General features: G+C 41.4%; 1 protein-coding gene across 14 annotated transcripts in view; it reads right to left on the bottom strand.

The window, feature by feature from the left end:
- The window catches only part of RUFY3 (RUN and FYVE domain containing 3), a 93981-nt gene that overhangs the window by 26096 nt on the left and 50192 nt on the right, over positions 1-17693 (bottom strand). For all 14 annotated transcript variants that reach the window (XR_008383072.1, XR_008383605.1, XR_008383684.1 and 11 more), the window contains 6 exons: positions 17432-17549; positions 16227-16328; positions 13054-13177; positions 5624-5685; positions 3864-3929; positions 1453-1522 (listed from right to left, as the gene is read on the bottom strand). Coding sequence is in view for 10 of the 14 variants with exons in the window: in XM_053606563.1 (XP_053462538.1) it covers positions 1453-1522; positions 3864-3929; positions 5624-5685; positions 13054-13177; positions 16227-16328; positions 17432-17549 (542 nt within the window). In the remaining 4 variants the exon portion in view is untranslated. The remainder of the gene's footprint in view (positions 1-1452; positions 1523-3863; positions 3930-5623; positions 5686-13053; positions 13178-16226; positions 16329-17431; positions 17550-17693) is intronic.

The raw sequence follows: 17693 nt of genomic DNA, 5'->3' as shown, positions 1-17693 counted from the left end.
GCAGTGACGAATATGGAACTGGACATTGACCATCTCATTAGCCAAAAGCAGGTCCAGAATTCCCATTGAAATACTGGTAAGTTTGTTGATTTAACTTCACTTGTTCTTCATTTTAAATATTGTATTTGTTCTTGTTTTGTTTTTTTACTTCAAAATAAGATATGTGCAGTGTGCATAGGAATTTGTTCATAGTTTTTTGTTTTTTTTTTAAACTATAGTCCGGCCCTCCAATGGTCTGAGGGACAGTGAACTGGCCCCCTGTTTAAAAAGTTTGAGGACCCCTGGAATAGAGGAAAGAATAGAGGCTCAAGTAGTTGGCCCCGTACTGGAAAGCTCACAGGTGTCAGAGCCAGGTCATGAACCCGAGGAACCCAGCCCAGAGCCCAGCGAGTGGTCACATGCCTGGCAGGATGTTTCTGTGCTGAACACTCCCAAAAGCCAGTGGAATGATGTTCTGAGCATCATATCCATAAACTAAAATTTAAAAACTTTAATATGTATGTAAAATTTAAGAGTTTTCATCCAAAAATGAAGTCCACAGAGCTGAGTAATAAGAGAGGCATTTAAAAATTATAATAATGAAAATGTTCATTTTGAAGAAAAACTGGTTAAATAGCACTTTTCTAACTAGTGTTTTAATTTGGTTTCATTTAAGCCAAATTATCTCACTGTATGTAATAGGATCGTTACAATTAGAAATAACGAAGATAAACTCTTTGCCACCTTAATATCTTTCAAAGAAACATTTAATGCCATTTAATGAAAACACCCCTGTAGCTTATCCTTTGGTTTTTGTTAATCAGAAGTAAAACAGGAGGTTGTTTTTCTGCTGGGGAATTTTCACATACATGTCTATTTTTATCTGCTCTTCAGAGAATTACGAAGTTAAAAGGGAAGCAGAGGCAAATGCCGCCATCCTCCCAACCGGGCACGATGGTCAGGGGACTGTCAGGGGGCCTGGCTGGCTCACAGGCTGTGCATCTCAGTAGGCAGGATCACTATGCTCCTCATCTCATCTGTCTCATTGTCCCAAGGAGAAAACAAGGATGTAGGGGGTGAGAAGTCTGCCAGTCTGGAACACACAGATCAGGCCTGGCACATACCATCTCTGTCTGCTCTTGCATAGTACCCAAAACATTTTTTTGAATGAATAAATGACAAGTATCATGCTAGATGCTAAACATTGGCTTTAGGCTAGCCCAGACAAAAACTCACTCAAAAGAAACCAAGATGTTTGACCAGCCGGGTAAAGGAGACCCTGCCCACGTGCCCCCAGTGCAGTGATGGATACCCTGCATCAGGCTGACTGGCCCACTCAGCACAGAGCAAGGACTCACCCATTGCAGCAGCTGTCAGATGCCAAGTCCTTCAGGCTTGCACAGAAATTACTGGTTCTGCTAAGGTCCATTACTAAACTTTGTCAGTCAATAGAAGAATTTCCAAAATACTTACCTCCTCTGTCAGTTTAGTGTTGGATTTTTCCAATGCATCCACTTTTGCCTGGAGGTTATTTACAGTAGCACTATCAAGAGAAGAAAAACATAGGCTTCTTTTGAAAAACCAGAACAATACCCTCTATCTTCCTTTTCAGACACACTCAACACACTCATCACACACTATCGCTATCTAATGTCCACAATTCTTGACAGACTTACAGGCTCTGGGCTTACAAAGGGCACATCTACCTTACTAGCTGTATCTTTGAGATTGGAGTTTGAACTCAGTTAAGTATTTGTTCAGTGAAATAAAAAAGGAACTCACTTCACAGTGAACTTCAATCTGTCTGAATTCCCATCACAGTGAACTTCAAGCTGTCTGACCCTAACAGGCTGCGCAGATTTAGTGCTGACATGTAGCAAGCACTTTGCTAACTTACATGACTTGCGTTATTTCCTCTATTCCTTTCAACGACTCCCTTTTAGGTATTCACAAGTACAGATAAAAAAATCTGAGGCATGGAAATTGTAAATAATAGTGTCATCATTTCTATATCACTGTCAAGTGTAACCGTATCTTTGCTTGGCTAACTTCTCCACCAGTCATTATAATCATTAGCTCTTGGCCCCCAGAAAAAATGCTTACATTGTCCTTGAATTTGCCAGCTGGAACCAAGCCTACTCAAAATTTATATTGATACTAGTATAATTGTATTAGAGGTCTTATCAGAGGTCTTAAGTAAATTAAAATGGCTATCTTTCATAAGAGAACTATAAACAAGATAACTGATGAATGTATTAAAAATCACTCTTCTGAACTCTTCAGCAGTCTTTAGCATAACAAGAACATCAGAGTACCTAGGAATACCAATAGTTTTTGGACAGCCCTCCTCAGAAGAGAGAAAACTGTTCCATGCCTTGGACAGCTCTAAAATACAGTTCCCCTTATCCACAATGCTCGTTCTCCATAGTTTCAGGTACCCACTGTCAACAGTGGTCTGAAAACAGCTGAGTACAGCACAGTGAGACATTCTGAGAGAGGGGGAAACGCACACCACTGTTATGACAGTATGTTATTAAAATTGTCTTATTTTATTATTAATCTCTTATGGTCCCTAATTTATAATTTAAAGTTTATCATAAGTATGCATGTATAGGAAAAAGCACAGTGCACCAAACATTTGGGATTATCTGTGGCTCCAGCACTCAAGAAGGTCTTGGGAAGGATTCACTGCAGATAAAAGGGACTACTACTATACCTGGTGAATCACCGGTAGTGATACTGAAGAAGGGAAACTAATGTATCAATTAGTTTCTGCTCTTCAGAGAATTGGAAGTTAAAAGGGAAGCAGAGGCAAATGTTGCCATCCACCCCGGAAGGAAACCGGGGCCTCAGGTGGCCGACTGGCTTAGAGGCTGTGCAGTAGGCAGGGATCAATTCAACGTATAAATGAGAAATGCGAAGAAAAAGGATTAACCCAAAGGTACTAAAATAATGAGTGGTTTGCCCAAGATCAACCCTGAAATGTGTGGCTGTTATCTACTAAGCCAAAAGGGCCACCAATTTCAACTGTATGTCACATGATTTTTTTTTTTTTTTTGGAGACAGAGTCTCACTTTGCTGCCCTCAGTAGAATGCCATGGTGTCACAGCTCACAGCAACCTCGAACTCTTGGGCTTAAGCGATCCTCTTGCCTCAGCCTCCCAGGTAGCTGGGACTAGAGGTGACCACCACAACACCCAGCTATATTTTTATTTTTTATTTCTTTTGAGACAGAGTCTCAAGCTATTGCCCTGGGTAGAGTGTCGTGGCATCACAGCTCACAGTAACCTCCAACTCTTGGGATTAAGCTATTCTCTTGCCTGAGCCTCCCAAGTAGCTGGGACTACAGGCATCAACCAAAATGCCTGGCTTTTTTTTTTTTTTTTTTTTTAATTGTTGTAGTTGTCACTGTTGTTTTAGCTGGCCCGGGCCCTGGTTCTAACCTGCCAGCTGAGGTGTATGTGGCCAGCGCCCTACCCACTGAGCACAGATACCACCATTGGCTACTTTTTTTAGAGATGAGGTCTCGCTCTGGCTCAGGCTGGTCTTAAACTGGTGAGCTCAGGCAATCCACCCACCTCGGCCTCCCAGAGTGCCAGGATTACAGGTATGAAGCACTGGGCCCAGCCTTATGTCACATGATATAAAAATCCTTAATTGAATGGATTTTTTCACTACAGCTATAATTATATACTAATCTTAACTGCCTTTCACTAAAGGTTCCTAAACAGTTAAATGCTGTTTACTGAGTGAATAACTCAGTGCCTGGCAAGCAGGAATTCCGTATGCATCTGTTGAGTGTTGATGGAATTTATCCTCACTGCTCCACATTCTTCCCTTTCTTTTTCCCTCAACAATTTCAAAGTAATATATTTATTTATTACTTCAGGTGTCTGTTGAGTTCTTCTACATAGTTCTTCTGGTCCAGAATTGCAGTAATCTGACCATCTCTGTGAGAGAAAAAGAAGAAAAGATACAAATAAAGTAAGTAACATCAAAAATACCAAGATCCTGATACCCCTCCATCTTTTCATAAAACGCGAGGAAAAACCAGAAGATAGACCTGATGCATAATCCCCGTGACAAATCACCCAGAAAAACTCAAAAATTTAGAAACAACAACAAAAAAAACACATTAATGAAGCACTTCTTATAACTTACAAACCTTAATAATTTAGGTTATAGGGAGGACGTTATAATCTATCAGAGGCATTCTTCTTGTTAACAGGTTTTTCAGCTTTGCTTATATTATTTATAGTAGCAATTTTCCACTTGTCACAAGAATTGAATTAAGCTCACTCTAGTGGGCTCAGTGCCCGTAGCACAGTGGTTAGGGCACCACCCACATACAGCGAGGGTGGCAGTTTCGAACCTGGCTGGGCCAGCTAAACAACTGCAACAAAAAAATAGCCGGGCGTTGAGGCGAGGCTTGTAGTCCCAGCTACTTGGGAGGCTGAGGCAAGGGAATCGCTTAAGCCCAAGAGTTTGAGGTTGCAGTGAGCTGTGACGCCACAGCACTCTACCAATGGCGACATAGTGAGACTCTGTCTCAAAAAAAAAAAACCTCACTCTAGTGTAATAAGCTTGTTCTCAAAGGCTACATACTTGGCTTTAAGTGCTATTTACATTCAAAGTAAATGGTATAAAAAGCTTTCCCAAAGATCAAGTACTTTTATTACTTGACAAAATGAAGTATGGAAAAAGGGGGTTCATTTCTAGAACCAACTAACGTATAATAGGCAGAAGTTAAACAGCCAGGCTTTTCAACTAAAAGTCAAAATTAAGGTCACACACCTGTGCAATTACATAAAGAACAAGCGACATAATCTTAACTTACTACCCAAGGTTAGAAACGTTAGCGGAAGGCCAGGTGTGGTGGCCTACTCAGCACTCTGGGAGGCTGAGGCAGGAGGATCCCTTGAGCTCAGGAGTTCTGGACCAGCAAGAGTGACACCCTGTCTCTACTAAAAATAGAAAAACTAATAGGAAATGGTGGCAAGCACCGTAGTCCCAGCTACCGGAAGGCGGAAGCAGGAAGATCACTTGAGCCCAGGAGTTTGAGGTTGCTATGAGCTAGGCTGAGGCCATAGCACTCTAGCCTGGGCAACAGAGTAAGACTCTGTCTCAAAAAAAAACAACCAAACAAACCCTCATCAGACTAATTATACTTTAAACTCCTAAATTTATAAAGGGTATAAAATACGGTTTGGATTTTTGATTACTAAGCACCATAATAAGTATTTTTGAAACTTTTCATTTTGAAATAATTTTAGATTTACTGAAAGAGTTATAAAGGTAGTACAGAGATTTCCTATGGCCTTTACTCAGCTCCTCCAATGTTGATATTTTACATTAACTCCATCATGCATACTGCAAATTTTAAGCAAATGGATTTATGATGAAAATGCAAATCCTGGATGTGGAGAAGCAACACTTTTACACTGCTGGTGGGACTGCAAACTAATACAACCTTTTTGGAAGGAAGTATGGAGAATCCGAAAAGAACTCAAATTAAACCTCCCATTTGATCCTGCAATCCCATTAGTAGGTATCTATCCAGAAGAAACAAAAAAAATCCTTTTATCATAAGGACTTTAAATACTATCAAAGAGAAAAAAAGAAATGTAATCTTCTTTGTACGTACCCTTCACTCCCTTTACTGCTGTTTCCATCCTTGAGATACATTGAAAAATCTATAACTCCAACCTGCAGAGAGAATTTTCAGGATTAATATAAAATTAGACACTTTTACAAGGCATAACACAATGTCTCATTTTAGGCACTCAAAATAGTAACATAATCACGTCAATTAACAAGAATTTATCATGAAAATTTAATGTTTTACTTTCAGTATAATCAAGAATTGACAAGGAGAAGAATTAGGTAAAGATTCAAGATTAAGTCAACAAGGCCTAAAAGACTAGCTCATGATTAAGACAGTCAACAGAATACTTAATATAAATAAAGTTTAAAGTTTCTTTCTTAGCCAGGCACAGTAGTAGCTCATGTGTGTTATCCCAAAACTCTGGGAAGCTGAGGACGGAGGATTCCTTGAGTTCAGGAGTTCAAGACCAGCCTGAGCAAGAATGAGACTCTCTAATAAAAACAGAAAAATTAGCCAGCCATAGTGACCACTGCCTGTAGTCTCAGCTACTTGGGAAGCTGAAGCAAGAGGATTACTTGAGACCAAGAGTTTGTGGTTGCTGTGAGTTGTGACTCCACAGTACTCTACCCAGGGTGACTGAGACTGTCTCGAAAAAAGAGCAAACAAACAAAAAACAGTTTCTTTCTCTTTTGCTTATTTCAAATACCCTGCTACTGAATGGTCACATTTAGAAATAACATTTAAAAATTATAATTACGTGGGCGGTGCCTGTAGCTCAAAGGAGTACGGCGCCGGCCCCATATGCCATGGGAGGTGGGTTCAAACCCAGCCCCGGCCAAAAACTGGAAAAAAAAAAAAAATTATAGTTACAAAAAATACACATTCAGAGCTTGTAGCACAGTGGTTATGGTGCCAGCCACGTATACAGAAGGTAGCGAGTTCAAATCCTACTCAGGCCAGCTAAAACAACTGCAAAAAAAACCAATAGACGGGCATTGTGGCGGGCACCTGTAGTCCCAGCTACTTGGGAGGCTAAGGCAAGAGAATTGTTATGCCCAAGAGTTTGAGGTTACTGTGAGCTGTGATGCCACAGCACTCTACTGAGGGCGACACAGTGAGACTCTGTCTCAAAAAAAAAAAATACACATTCATCTATAGAAGTTTACAAAAAGAAAAAATATAAAATATCCATACTCTGAACCACCCTAAGATAACCACTGCTAATATTTTGGTATCTATTCCTGCAAACTTCCACTAATTCATGTCTCAATTTTTCAAAATTGGCATTTTATTATTTAGCTTATATCTTTTTAAAAATCCAGACCAAATATTCTACTTCCTTTTCCATTTTCCCAGAAAAAAAATAACAGAAGTTTGGTGTACTATTTCTTTTTTTTTTTTTTTTTGTAGAGACAGAGTCTCACTTTATGGCCCTGCGTAGAGTGCCGTGGCCTCACACAGCTCACAGCAACCTCCAACTCCTGGGCTTAAGCGATTCTCTTGCCTCAGCCTCCCGAGTAGCTGGGACTACAGGCGCCCACCACAACGCCCGGCTATTTTTTGGTTGCAGTTTGGCCGGGGCCGGGTTTGAACCCGCCACCCTCGGTATATGGGGCCGGCGCCCTACTCACTGAGCCACAGGCGCCGCCCTTTTTTTTTTTTTTTTAAGAGACAGTTTTACTTTGACACCCTCGGTAGAGTGCCGTAGCATCACAGTTCACAGCAACCTCCAGCTCCTCGGCTTAGGCAATTCTCTTGCCTCAGCCTCCGAGTAGCTGGGACTACAACAGCCACAACAGCGGGCTATTTTTTGTTGTTGTAGTTTGGCTGGGGCTGGGTTAGTACAATTTCTTACAGTAGGGTAAGAATTAGCTTTCTTTCTTATCTTTCTTTCTTTCGCTTTCTCCTCCCCCCCCCACTTCCCTTTCCTTTCTCTCTCTCTTTCCTTCTTTCTTTCTCTCTCTCTCTTTTTTTTTTTTTTTTGAGACAGAGTCTCAAGCTGTTGCCCTGGGTAGAGTGCCGTGGCGTCACAGCTCTTGGGCTTAAGCGATTCTCTTGCCTCAGCCTCCCAAGCAGCTGGGACTACAGGCGCCTGCCACAATGCCCAGCCATTTTTTGGTTGTAGTTGTCATTGTTGTTTGGTGGGCGAGGCTCGATTCCAACCCACCAGCTCTGGTGTATGTGGCTGGCACCCTAGCCATTTGAGCTACAGGCACCGAGCCAAATTAGCTTTCTTTATTGAGCAAGTAATATGTGTTAGACCCTATTCTAACAGCATTGCATGTACTCACTCCTTTATTCTTCACAATGACTCTATTAAATAGACACTTTTTAAAAATCCCAATATTCTGTCAAGGAATTTGAAGCAATAAGAAACTGAGCAACTGCAAAATATTTTCAGCTAGAAAAGGAGACGGCGAGAATGTAAGCCTAAGCAATTTGGCTTCCCAACCTCCTCACCTTTTTCTAACACATAAAATTGACAGGGTCTTCAGGCTCACGACTTTGCTGTGCTCCCTTTAGTTTGTATGGCTGGGCCTCCACAGCTGTAGGCCCTGGGACCTAGGGACACACAGGGCCACTGCAAGGGACTTGAGCGCCTGCACACTTGGGTGTCCACTGAGGCTCTAGAACAATACCCCTTTGATACAAGGGACAACTGAACAGCCACCCTTGAAGGACACAGTGTGAGCTGTGAGGGACACTGAGATATGGACTTTCCTCCTGTGTTGCCCTCCTCCCCTTCACCAGGCCACGTGAAGACCTCCCTGATGATCCACTTCCACTTAACAAATAGTAAATATATATTAGTAACAAATAGTAAATATATTTTTTCATCCTTATCATTTTCTTAGTGATATTTTCTTCTATCTCATTTAATGGTAAGAATACAGTATATAATACAAATACAAAATATATGCTAATCAGCTGTTTATGTTATTGGCAAGGCTTCAGTTAACAGCAGCCTATTAGTAATAAAGCTTTTAGGGAATCAAAAGTGGTATGTCTACCATGAGGGGAAGGAACCAATGTCCCCAACCCCCACACTGGTCAAGGGTCAGCTGTATATATGTATGTCTGCGTAGATGTCTCTCTCACACACACACACGCTCACCCCCACTTTACTGAGCTTCACTTTACTGCACTCTCCAGATATTCCAAGTTTTATAGATTCAAGGTCTGTGCAACCCTTCTCTGAGGAAGTCCATCGGCACCATTTTGCCAACAGCTTGTGATCAAGCTGTTGTGTCTCATTTTGGTGATTCTCACAGTACTTAAAACTATTTCAGACAGGCTCAATGGCTCGTGCCTACAATCCTAGCACTCTGGGAGGCTGAGGCAGGTGAATTGCTTGAGCTCTTGAGTTTGACACCAGCCTGCACAAAAGTGAGACCTTGTCTCTACTAAAAATGGAAAACTAAGGCAGGAGGATCGCTTGACCCCAGGAGTTGGAGGTTGCGGTGAGCTTTGACACCACGGCACTCTACCCAGGGCGACTGCTTGAGACTGTCTCAAAAAAAAAAAAAAAAAAAAAATTTTCATTATTATTATACCTGTTATGGTAATCTCTGATCAGTGATTTTTGATATTATTGTTGTAATTATTTTGGGGTACCAGGAACCACAGCCCTTATAAGATGTCAAACTTAACTGATAAACGTGTGTTCTGACTATTCCACTGACAGGCCATTCCCCCATCTCTCTCCCTTCTCCTCAGCCTCCCTATTCCTGCGTATCAATAAACAATATTAAAACAAAGCTAATTAATAATCCTATAATGGCCTCTCCGTGTTTTCAGTGAAAGGAGGAATCATACTTATCTCACTTTAAATGATTAAGCTCAGTGAGGAAGGCATGTCACAAGTCAAGATTGGAGCCGAGTATGGTGCTCAGCCTGTGATCCCAGCACTCTGGGAGGCCCAGGTGGGTGGAGCGCTGGAGCACAGGAGTTGGAAACCAGCCAGAGGAAGAGTGCAATCCCATCTCGACTAAAAATAGAAAAACTAGCCTGGTGTAGTGGCAGGTGCCTGTAGTCTCAGCTACTTGGGAGGCTGAGGCAAGAGGATCGCATGAGCCCAGAAGTTAGAGGTTTCTATGAGCTATGAAACCACAGAACTCTAGTCTGAGCGACAGAATGAGAAAAAAAGAAGTCAAGACTGGCCAAAAGCCAGGCCTTTTGTACTAGTTAGTCAAATATCAGTTAGTCAATTGAAAGAAAAAGTTCTTGAAGGAAATTAAAACTGCTACTGCAGCAAACAAATGAATGAGAAGAAAGCAAAACAGCTTTATTGCTAGTAGGAAGACAGTTTTAGTGGTCTGGACAGAAGATTAAACCAGCTACAACGTTCTCTTAAGCTAAAACCTAACCCGCAGCAAGGCTCTCCCACTCTCTAGGTTCAGAGAGGTGAGCAAGCTGCAGAAGTTGGAAGCCAATGGCAGCTGGTTCAGAAGGTTCAAACAGAGAGGGTGTGTCCATCACATAAAAGCACAGGGAAGCAAGGAGTGCCAGCACAGACTCCACAAGTTTCCCTGAAGGTCTAGCTGGGGTGGGAGGAAGGGGCTTCATACAGAACAGAGACCCCACTGTAGTGAAATCATCTTCTAGTGGAAGGTAATGCCTCTCAGGACTTACACAGCTCGAAAGAAGTCAAAGATGGCTTCAACAGGCTGACTTTTCTAAGTTGGAGCCAGTGCTCACAGCCATTCTGGAAATCCAAGGGCTTTAAAGTCATGCTAAATCTGCTCTGCCTGTGCTGTATTAATGCAGTGAAACGACTGGATGACAACACGTCTGTTTACAGCATGGCTGAAGCCTACTGCTGAGACCTGTTACTCAGATAAAAAGATTCCTTTCAAAATAGTACTGCTCATTAACAATGCACCTGGTTCCCAAGAGGTCTGAGTGACCAGGAGATGTACAAGTTGATGACCGTCTTTCCATGCCTGCTAACATAACATCCGTTTTATAGCCTAGAGATCTGAGAGTAATTCTGACTTTCAAGTCTTAGTACTTAAGAAGAAATACATTTTGTACGACTACAGCTGCCATAAATAGTGACTCCTCTGATGAAGCTGAGCAAAGTAAATTGAACACATTCCAGATGCCACTAAAAACAACTGTGATTCATGGGAGGAGGCCAAAGTAAAAGCGATGCAATTTGGATGTCTGGTTGCTCCAAATCTCACGCTGAAATCTGTTCTCCAATGGTGGAGGGTAGGCCAGTGAAAGGCGTTTAGATCATGGGGAGGATCCCTCCTGAACTGCTGAGTACCTTCCCAAGGTAATGAGCTCTCGCTCAACAGTTCATGTGAGAGCTGACTGTTGGAACAGTGTGGCACCTTCCCCTCTGACGGCTGAAAGAGTGTGGCACTTTCCCCTCTGCCCTTATGCCAGGCCTGCTCCCCATTCACTGTCCACTTGATTAGAAGCTCCCTGAGGCCCCCCCAACAAGCATATGCTGCTGCTGTGCTTCTTGTACAAACTGCAGTACTGTGAATGCAATAAACCTCTCTCCTCAAGTATTCATTCCTTTACAGCAATGCAAAATGGACCAACATAAACAAAATTAACAGCAGCCTGGAAGAAGTTGATTCCAACTTTCATGACTGACTTTAAGCAGTTCAAGTCATCAGTGGCAGAAGGAACTGCAGATGTGGTGGAAAGAGCAAGAGAACTAGAATTAGAAGTGAAGCCTGAGGGTGAGCCTGAATTGTGAGAACTTGAACGGATAGAATTGCTTCTTAGAGCTGAGCAAAGAAAGTGGTTTCTTGAGATGGGATCTATTACTGGTGAAGATGCTGTGAACACTGTTGGAATGACAACAAAGGATTCAGAATATTATGTAAATTTAGATAACAAAGCAGTGGCAAGGTCTGAGAGGACCAACCCCAATTTTGAAAGAATGTTTCACAGGCTACCCAGCATCATATGCTACCCAGAATCTTTAAAAGGAAGAATGTTTCATATGCTACCCAGAGATGTTTAAAAGGAAGTCAATCCATGTGGCAAACTTCATTACGACCTTATTTTTAAGACACTCAAAGCCACCTTAACCTTCAAGCAACCACCATCATTTGGCAGCTATCAACATCAAGGCAAGATCATCCACCAGCAAAAGATTGAAGGCTCAGATGATTGTTAGCCTTGTTTAGCAATAAAATACTTTTATTAAGATATGCACTTTTTTTAGACATAATACTATTGTTCATTTAACAGACAATACAGTATAAACATACTTTTATAGATATTAGTAAACAAAAAATTTGTATGTCTGTTAAAAAATTTTTAATTAATATATCCTTTACCTCATTTACTTAATTATTGTGTTAAGACATTTATACTTTATACCAGTGGATCTCAACCTGTGGAACTGTATGAAACAGTCGTGGCATTAGGAAGGTTGAGAACCACTGCTCTATGCTTAATAGATCCGACATGTACCCTTGCAATAAGCACCATAGGTGTGACCCCACCATTCACCATTCTCAAGAAATAAATAGTAAATAAAAAAATTTTTTTTAATTATCTTTTTTTTTGAAACAGTTTTACTCTGTCACCCTAAGTAGAGTGTCATGGCACAGCTCACAACCTCAAACTCTTGGGCTCAAGTGATTCTCTTGCCTCAACCTCCTGAGTAATTGGGACTATAGGCACCTACCACAAAGCTCGGCTAGTTTTTAGAGATGGGGCTCTCACTCCTGCTTAGTCAGGCTGGTCTCGAACTCCTGAGCTCAAGCAATCCACCCGCCTCGGTCTCCCAGAGTGATGGGATTATAGGCACGAGCCACTGTGCCCAGCAGTGTCTCATTTTATTGTTATATTCACTTTATTCCAGTGGTCTGGAACCAAACGCATAGTATCTCCAGGAATGCAGCTTATGTACGTGTGTGTACACATATGCATATCTATATACACACATACATGCATGTTATGCACATATGTGTATAAATGTGTGTATGTTTAACAAGGATCTCAGCCAAGATAAGAATTCGAAAATTATTCATAAATTAGCCAAGTTGGAAGGAGAAATAAACATTTTTTTTTTTTGAGACAGAGCCTCAATCTGTCACCCTGGGTAGAGTGCAATGGCATCACAGCTCACAGCAACCTCCAACTCCTGAGCTCTAGCGATTCTCCTGCCTTTTCCTTCCAAGTAGCTGGGACTACAGGCACCCGCCACAATGCCTGGCTATTTTTTGGTTGCAGTCATCATTGTTGTTTGGCGGGTCCAGGCTGGATTTGAATCCGCCAGCTCAGGTGTATGTGGCTGGCGCCTTAGCCGCTTCAGACACAGGCGCTGAGCCAAAAAAAAAAAAAAAAAAAAAAACATTTTTTAATGCTCATATTGAAGTTAAAGAAAATCCTACCATGACAGAATCACTCTAATTTGGTTGGTATGGTATAATCAGTCCAATTCTGAGATAAAGGAATTCAGAGCAACACTTGGTAACTGAGCATTTTTCCCGTACCTGAGAGTCCAGATCTTCTCCTTTCATACAGAAGTTGGCATCAATGACATTCAGACCTACCAACAGCCCAGCAATTATGGCTCCTTCTTCTTCCATCATGAGAGCATTGGGTTCATAGAATTCACTGACAGAGAAATACACAGAATTCTTTATTGTAATAACCCCCCAATATCTAATGATATAATCATGAGATGAGAAAAACGCTTGCTTCAAGGTTGAATATGGCCATCTATGATACTAGCAAAAGAGTTATAAGAAAAGGCTCTGGTAAATATTTTATTTTAGATAATAGGTGCATAAATAGATTCCTTAGGTAAGAGCCTGGCTATGCAAAATGTGATCAGAACGGTACTGTGGTTGAAGCCTAATGTCCAGGTTTTTCTGACATATTTGTGTTTATAATCCACCACAGAATAATTTTGCAGTTTTTTATGAATCTTAAAAAATTTACACGGTTTATCTTGGTCAGGAAAGAGACCATGCTGGAACCCTGGAACCCTGCTTTCTCTTTCTCTCAATCACTACCCCTTGCCTTCCCAACGTAACCATTACCCTGATTTCTATCATTGTAGTTTGATTTTACCTATTTCTGAACTTTATATAAATGAAACACATAGTACATACTCTTTTTTTGTGTCTGGCTTCCTCTGTGCAGTATTTCATTTGTGTGGTTTAAATATATTGTATATAGCTGTGGCTTATGTGTTTCCACCACTAGACAGCCTTCCATGGTAGGAATTTACTACAATGTATTTGGGCTATTTATCATAAATAGACATTTGGGTTGCTTCCCATGCCTTTTTTTTTTTTTGAGACATAGTCTTACTTTGTTGCCTTGGGTAGAGTGCCATGGCATCACAGCTCACAGCAACTCAAACTCTTGGGCTATGTGTGCTGAGCCAACTTAAGGGTTTTCTAATACTAGTAAGCCATAACATTTTTTTTTTTCGGTTAGGCTGCCCAAAGGTCTTGTCCTTAACTTGGGCTTAAGTGATTCTCTTGCCTCCACCTCCCAAGTAGCTGGGACTACAGGTGCCTGACACAATGCCGGGCTGTTTTTAGAGATAAGGTCTTGCTCTGGCTCAGACTGGTCTTGCACCCATGAGCTCAAATTGCTGTGCCCAAGCAAGGTTACATATAAAGAGGTCTCTGCCAGGTCCCATGAGACTGAGCTCAGTAAACCTGGTGCTGTCCTGGGACAAACAGCCGGTTCTTCAGATTCCACCTAGAGCCACATGATTCTGATCGAGGACACTCCCCTGTTTCAAGGCTGGGCTCTGGCAAGTTGAGCTTTCCTTCTGTTGAAGTTCTCCTAAACAGTTCCTATTTCTTTCTCCCAATCAGATTGTCTTAGGCAGGACAACAGCAGTCACTGGCACTTGTAACTGCAGCAATGTGAAAACAGAGCCCCATTAGGACCTGGATGGCAATTTCTTGGGAAGTGCAGCTGTTTCTTTAACTTCTCTCGCACTTTTCTTCCCACATTCTTTCTCAGAGGGAATCTACTACATGTGAATTTACTATGGTAAATTTTAATGACCTATACAGCATATATACAGAAATACCCAAATATTACTGTACATATCAGTGTATCTTCTTTTTTTTTTTCTTTGAGACAGAGTCTTATTATGTCACCCTCGGTAGAGTGCCATGGTGTTACAGCTTACAACAACCTCAAACTCCTGGGCTTATGTGATTCTCTTGTCTCACCCTCCCAAGTAGGTGAGACTAACTACAGGGGCCTGACACAAGGCCTGGCTATTTTTTTGTTGCAATTATCATTGCTGTTTAGCAAGTCTGGGATGGGTTTGAATCCGCCACCCTGGGGAATATGTGGCTGGCACCCTACCCACTCAGCCACAGGTGCCGCCCGATCAGTGTATCTTAATAAAGAGAACATACTTGTGTACTCAGAGTGAGAAATAATATGTTTCTGGAAGCCACTTTGGCCCTTCTGCTCCCTGTTCACAATGGAGGCCTCTTTCCCATCACAGGTGATTACTTTTGTAAGTTCCCTGTCGTCTTTACATAAATGAAATAACACACGATGTGGCCTATGCTCTCTTCTGCCCAACATTATGCTCGAGAGACTGGCGCATGTTGTCGTGTAGCTGCTATGTGTGCCTCAACACACCACGACACGTCCTCCTCTGTGGTGAACGGACACCTGGGGTCCATCACAATGTCTGGGTTACTACACACACTGTAACCCCATGAACACTCCTGTTCACGTCTTTTGTTGAATGTAATTATGCATTTCTTATAATTATGCAATTATAGGTATTGGATATAATGCCTATAATTATCGGGTCATAAGGTACACTTATGGTAACAGATAATGCTAAATAATTTCCCTAAATTTCTGTACCAACTAACTCTGTCCCATCAACAGAGCACTGAAGTCACTTTACACCCTCCTCAGCACTGGTATCACCCGTCTTTGTCACGTTAGTGGTTTTGGTGGATGAATAGCAGTATCTGCACTGACATGACGGCTGGGAAAGCTGAGTACCCTTTTATGTTTACTGGCCAGCCAATGTCCTCTCTTGTGGAATACAAGTTTAAGTCTTTTACCCATTTTTGTATTTGTTTATATCTCTTTTACTGGAAGTATATATTCACACCCTGAATATGTATCCTTTGTTGAACATATATGCTATGAATTACATAGTATACATCTTTCGCCCTAGGTGGTGCCTTTCACTGTTAATCTTGAGTTTCTTTTGAACAGAAGTTCTTCACTTTAATGTGGACAATATACCCACTTCTTGCTTTGCACTTTTTACATCCTATTTAGGAAATTTTTGCCTGCCTATGTTTTCTGCTAATGTTTCATTGTTTTGCCATTCCTGCTTATATCTACGATCCACTTAGAAATACTTTTCACTCTGTATTTGAATTTAATGCACGCATGGATCTAAGCCTGGGCACATGCTAAGTTGCGCTTCCTGTTTTCTGAAGCTAAGCCTGGCCTATGTGCGCAGTGACAGACAACACAAAGGACACAAAACATCCATTCAGGAGCATGAGTGTGTGAGGTGTGGGAGAAAGTATTAGTGCCACCGTTATGAATTACATTGTTTCTAATCTACAAAAAGTGGCAAATTTATATGGTTCAATTTTATATGATAATGAAGATACCAAGAAAAGAATAAAGTTCACCGAATTCATACCTGAGAAGTTCTTTCTTATTGATCAAAGCTTTCATATATTCTGAGAGTTTCTTTTGCATTAATGCCAAACGAAGCCAGGCTCTTCCTCTGCCTACTGGTGTCCTGCAAAAACACAGAAACAAACAACTAAAAACTTAAGGAAGAGGGGCTACAGTGGGACAGACTGGAGTCCTGCTGCTGACTGTCTCCCACACAGCCAGCACACCAGCCCCTCATAGCCCCACTCAGCACGCCTCTGCAAGGAAATCTATGGAGGCTACTGGACCCAGAAGTGCTTGGGACAAATTCTTGTGTGACCACAAGTTAAGGACAAGATCTTTGGGCAGCCCAACTGAAAAAAAAATGTTCCAGCTTACTAGTATTAGAAAACCCTTAAATTAGTTCGGTGCTCATAGCTCAGTTTTATGGCGCCAGCCACGTGTATAGGGGCAGGCAGGTTCAAAACTGACCTGGGCCTGCTAAACAATGACAACTACAACAAAAAAGAAAATAGCCTGTAAGTCCCAGCTACTTGGGAGGCTGAGGCAAGAGAATCACTTAAGCCAAAGAGCTGGATGGAGGTTGTTGTGAGCTGTGACACCACAGCACTCTACCAAGGGTGACACAGTTGAGACTCTGTCTCAAAAAAAAAAAAAAAAAAAAAAAAAAGAAAACCCTTAAGTTTTGTGTGAGTTACATAAGTACCCAAGCACTAAAGTGAACACAGGCAAATTAGGCTCTATCTGATTTAAACTAAACAAATCTCATCTGGGAAGGTGATCACTGTTCTTTTTCCGGTTCTAAGGCAGACTGCAGGCTCCAGATCCTGAGGTTTACTTGACATCTGTTTTAATCTTGACTCTCGACTCTCAACCTCCATCAAATACATTCTTTCCCTAAGTCAAGTCTGGGATGCCACCTCCCTGGGTCGAATTTCTTGAGAATCACTAACGGAGTCTCACAAGTACTTTAAAAAATAAGGAAATGTTTGGTGTGTCACCATAAAGACAACCTCTCAGATGAATAATCACCCCTCAAAGGCACACTTTTCTCAATGTTCTCTGTACAAGTTCTCTCACAACAGAGCCCATTCATAATGACATTATACATTTTGAACTGTCATGAAAGAAATTATTACAAACATCATTCCCTTTAGTCTCACTCTTCATGGATTTTAATTAGTAAGAATGTTGTTCCTGAGAAATAGAATTCAACCTTTGACTTACTTAAGTCCTGGAAGATCTTTAACACTCGCTGTTATCTCTGCAGCTTCTGGAACAAGCTTTTCTACCAGTTCTAGAGGCCCCCAGAAGGATTTATTTTGTCCAAGAAAAGTTTTCTTAGCTAAGATAACAAAAACAAGCAAAATTTTAACATTCTCTACAGCATAAACACTCTCTCATAGACAGAGACACACTCCTCTTCCATCTACTCAACGTCCTTTTCAGAAAACCAATCCTGGTTAACAGATGGTTTTAGAATTATTCA

This window comes from Nycticebus coucang, chromosome 1, assembly GCF_027406575.1.
Source record: "Nycticebus coucang isolate mNycCou1 chromosome 1, mNycCou1.pri, whole genome shotgun sequence".
Classification (NCBI taxonomy): Eukaryota; Metazoa; Chordata; class Mammalia; order Primates; family Lorisidae; genus Nycticebus; species Nycticebus coucang.
The sequence above is the reverse complement of the archived record's forward strand: the minus strand, read 5'-3'. Positions and strand labels throughout refer to the sequence as shown.